The following is a 3,969-nucleotide window of genomic DNA, read 5'->3' on the forward strand; positions in this document are numbered from 1 at the left end:
CTTCGTCATGTGCCCCACCCCCATACCTCACCCGGGGGAACTGTGATCCCCCGTGTTCCCCCCCGAAATGACCTCTGCTTATATATTTATATGTTTACTGTTGTTATATAAGATAGGCCTCGGGTAAAGCCAATTATAGTCCACCAATAATTCTGGTAGCATAGACTTGCGTGAGTTGAATGCATGTCACTCCATCCTGTACAAATTCTGGTCAGCCATGAAGCAAACTGAGTGACTTTGGGCCAGTCAGTCTCTCTCAGTGTTACTTACCTCACAGGATTATTGTGAGGAGAAAATTGAGGAGGGGAGAGAGAGAGAGACGTTCATGTCGCCCTGTGCTCTTTGGAGGAAGGCCAGAGCTAACAACCTAATAGATATTGCTTTCTTCAGTCTTTATTTCTCCCAGCTCTGGGAATCACCTTTGTTTTAAAAAGTACCACAGATTCCTTTTATTATAGAGATATAGATATTTATTTTATATATAAAATAGCACTTCTTTATATATTACAAAACAGAAAACAGAACAAAAAGCGACACGATCGTCATCCTTCCGTCCTTCCTTCCCCTCATGAAAACAGGAAAAAAAGGTCAACAAACAAACGTGAAATAAAATAAAATGAAAAATGATATAATTAAACATAACAAAAATTAAAAAAAAACTTTTAAAATAAACGGAGAGAAGCCCCAATCCCCAAAGAATTTGCGGCTCTGGTTCCCCGGTTACGGTTGCCCTGAGATGGCGGTGTCTCCGCCCCCCCCTGCCCAACCACCATGGCGGCACGGAGCTAGCAAGCGAGCGGAGGGAGGGGTCTGCGTGGCCAAGGGTGTGGCATGGCTGTGTGTGGGGTTTTTGTCTTTGTTTTGGATACACATGGCTAAAGAGGTTTGGGCGGGTTTTCAGTCTGCCTTGCTTTTGGGAGAGGCTGCTGCAGGGGTGCCATTAGCGTAGGCGGGTGGGGGGCCAGGCTTGGTCAGAGTGCAGGCCGCAGGGAGGCGTAAATACGTGCTAAACAGGCGAGCATAGTCAGGGTGACGGAGAGAGAAGTCCTGGAACTCATCTGTGTGGGGAAAAAGACAGAGGGTAAGAACACAAGAAGAGCCCTGCCGGATCAGACCAGCGGCCCATCTAGTCCCGCATCCGGTCTCACACAGTGGCCAACCAGTTCCTCTGGAGGGCCAACAACAGGGCATAGAGGCCGAGGCCTTCCCTGATGAGAACATAAGAAGAGCCCTGCCAGATCAGACCAGTGGCCCATCTAGTCCCGCATCCTGTCTCACACAGTGGCCAACCAGTTCCTCTGGAGGGCCAACAACAGGGCATAGAGGCCGAGGCCTTCCCTGATGAGAACATAAGAAGAGCCCTGCCGAATCAGACCAGCGGTCCCTCTAGTCCCGCATCCGGTCTCACACAGTGGCCAACCGGTTCCTCTGGAGGGCCAACGACAGGGCATAGAGGCCGAGGCCTTCCCCTACAGTTGTCTCCTGGCTCTGGGATTCAGAGGCTTAGTGCTTCTGAAGTTGGAGGTTCCCCTCAGTTGCCATGGCTAGCTGGCGTTGGTAAGACTTATCCTCCATGAATGTACCTAGTCCCCCTTTTAAGCTTATTCCTGTGGCCATCACTACATCCTCTGGCAGCGAATTCCACAATTTTAATCACTCTCTGTGTTAAGTAGTATTTCCTGTTGTCTGTTCTGAATCTACTGCCCATAAGCGTCATTGGATGCCCTCGAGTGCTGGTCTTTTGGGAGAGGGAGAGAAATTGCTCTTTGTCGGCTTTCTCCGTTCCTGTGCGTTCCTGCCCAAAAATAGCCCTGATATTGGTTGCCCTCCTCTGTATTTTTCCCAGCTCTTCAGTGTCCTTTTGGAAATGCGGTGACCAGAACTTTGCACAGTATTCCAAATGAGGCCGCACCATGGAGCTATACAGGGGCATTACCATATCGACGGTTTTGTTCTCAATCCCTTTCCTCATAATCCCTAACACAGAGTTTGCCTTTTTCACCGCTGCAGCACATTGGGCTGACACGTTCATTGAGCGGTCCACTATGTGCCCAAGATCTTTTTCCCTCAGCAAGCTCAGACCCCATTAGTGTGCACCACCTTACCCTTACCAACACTGAAGGAGAGAAAGACAGAATAATGGAGGAGACGGCCATCTTAGCATAAAACATGGGACATGTAGATGGCCAAAATGTCAGAGACCACCTCAGTGTGGAGATATTAAGCCTCTAGGACTTAATAGGAATATCCTGGCTTTCTGCCTTCACCACTGTTCTCCTTACAGCTCTCCATTTCTGTAGCCACCCAAGCCTCATTTCTTCCCAGTCCTCCTTCATACTACGTCTTAATCTTCCCTACCTGGCTGAGGAAGTTTCTCCTCCTTCAAGGGTTGCCTGCCAAACACCAATAACTGATGGGAGGTTTAAGCAACGGGGTGATGCAAACAACTGTTACGGCAATGCCATGACATCACTTCCAGTGTGAACATCATCGTGACAGTGAGATACTCTAGGACCTGCCCAAAACTCTATGGTAAAACCAAAGAGTTTCAGGTGAACCTTAACAGCATCAAGCCGACACACTGATATCACTTCTCAGTTTGTGTGGCAATTGATGTCACAACTTTGCGGCAATGCTTATTCCTCCCAAATTTTCCACCTCTGCTCTACTGAGTAGTGGCAAGCAACCAGGTCTGCAGGGCATGAGGTCTCCTACTCTAGAGCTAGCCCTGGCCACCTACCTCCCACCCACCACAATCGCATCTCTCTTCCTATCTGCCTCTTATCCCCTTGCCAGATATAATGTGAATGAAACAATTTCATTGGGATGGCCAAAGGAAGGGAGAAATCTCACCCCCTTCCTCAAGTCCCTCTGTGTATTTTGTCCAGGGCTCTTTTTGTAGCTCCTTTGCATATTAGGCCACACCCCCCTAATGTAGCCAATCCTCCAAGAGCTTACAGAGCTCTTCTTACAGGGGCTACTGTAAGCTCTTGGAGGATTGGCCACATTAGGGGTGTGTCGCTTAATATGCAAATGAGTACCTGCTACAAAAAGAGCCCTGAATTTTGTCCACAGCTACCCCTGTAAGCTTCCTTTCCCGCCCTCCATGCCCAAGGATCTGTGTAGACCTGAGGGCCCTCACCGAGGGTGAGTCCGTCCTGGCTGTGGTCCCCGCAGAGCCGGCTGTAGAGTTCCGCCCCGTCCGATCTGGGCGTGCCCAGCAGTAGACGCAAAACGGCACAGAACCCGTCCTGGTGCAGTCGGCGGTCCCCCGTCTCAGTGTGCGTCTCCGAGAACAGCTGGGGTGACACGGGAAAGAGCGCATGATGCAGGGTGATCAGAACCGAAAGGACGCCGAACATTCTTGGTCACAACTGCCTCCCCCCACACAGATGAAAATAGCGATTCCATGGCGCAGTGCCCCTTTTAACCCAACTGCCCCTGCCCGTAGAGCTCCAGGACCCCCCCCCATATCTTTGTTCCCTATCCCCCTCAGACTGACGCCCACCATCTCATTTTTGTTAGGTGAGGGGTCATTTCGTAGAAAAAGAGCTAGGCGAACTCATTAGCATAACTCATTAGCATATGCCACACCCCCTGACATCACCGGAAGTGTGTCATAAGGCCACACCCCCTGACATCACCGGAAGTGTGTCATAAGGCCACACACCCCGCCCCCAACGGTCCCAGCCGCTGCCGGCCTTGGAGCTCCACTGCCGAGCCCCATGAGGGGCCCGGCGGTGGACCTGCAAGGCCAGCGGGAGTGCGAGGAAGCCCCGCGAAGGCCCTCCCTGGCCCCAGGCAGGCAGGGGTGGGGAGTGGCAGGGAGGGAGCAACTTACCCTCCCTCTTCTCCTGCCTCCTCCTGGCTGAATGAGGGCTGGAAGCGGGGCGGCCGGAAGCAGGGGGCGGGGCTTTGTCATGTGCCCCGCCCCCTGCACCTCACCCGGGGGAACTGCGTTCCCCCGCG

The 3,969-nt window shown here is 51.9% G+C and overlaps 1 protein-coding gene across 1 annotated transcript in view; it reads right to left on the reverse strand.

Annotated features, from left to right (window-relative positions):
- Nucleotides 1–707: 707 nt before the first annotated feature.
- The window catches only part of LPCAT4 (lysophosphatidylcholine acyltransferase 4), a 21,625-nt gene continuing 18,363 nt past the window's right edge, over nucleotides 708–3,969 (reverse strand). The window contains exons 10-11 of the mRNA XM_015412746.1: nucleotides 3,143–3,299; nucleotides 708–1,058 (exon numbers count right to left, since the gene is read on the reverse strand). Of these exons, the coding sequence (XP_015268232.1) occupies nucleotides 898–1,058; nucleotides 3,143–3,299 (318 nt within the window). The 3' untranslated portion in view covers nucleotides 708–897. The remainder of the gene's footprint in view (nucleotides 1,059–3,142; nucleotides 3,300–3,969) is intronic.

This window comes from Gekko japonicus, unplaced genomic scaffold, assembly GCF_001447785.1.
Source record: "Gekko japonicus isolate JY-2015 unplaced genomic scaffold, Gekko_japonicus_V1.1 scaffold669, whole genome shotgun sequence".
Lineage (NCBI taxonomy): Eukaryota > Metazoa > Chordata > Lepidosauria > Squamata > Gekkonidae > Gekko > Gekko japonicus.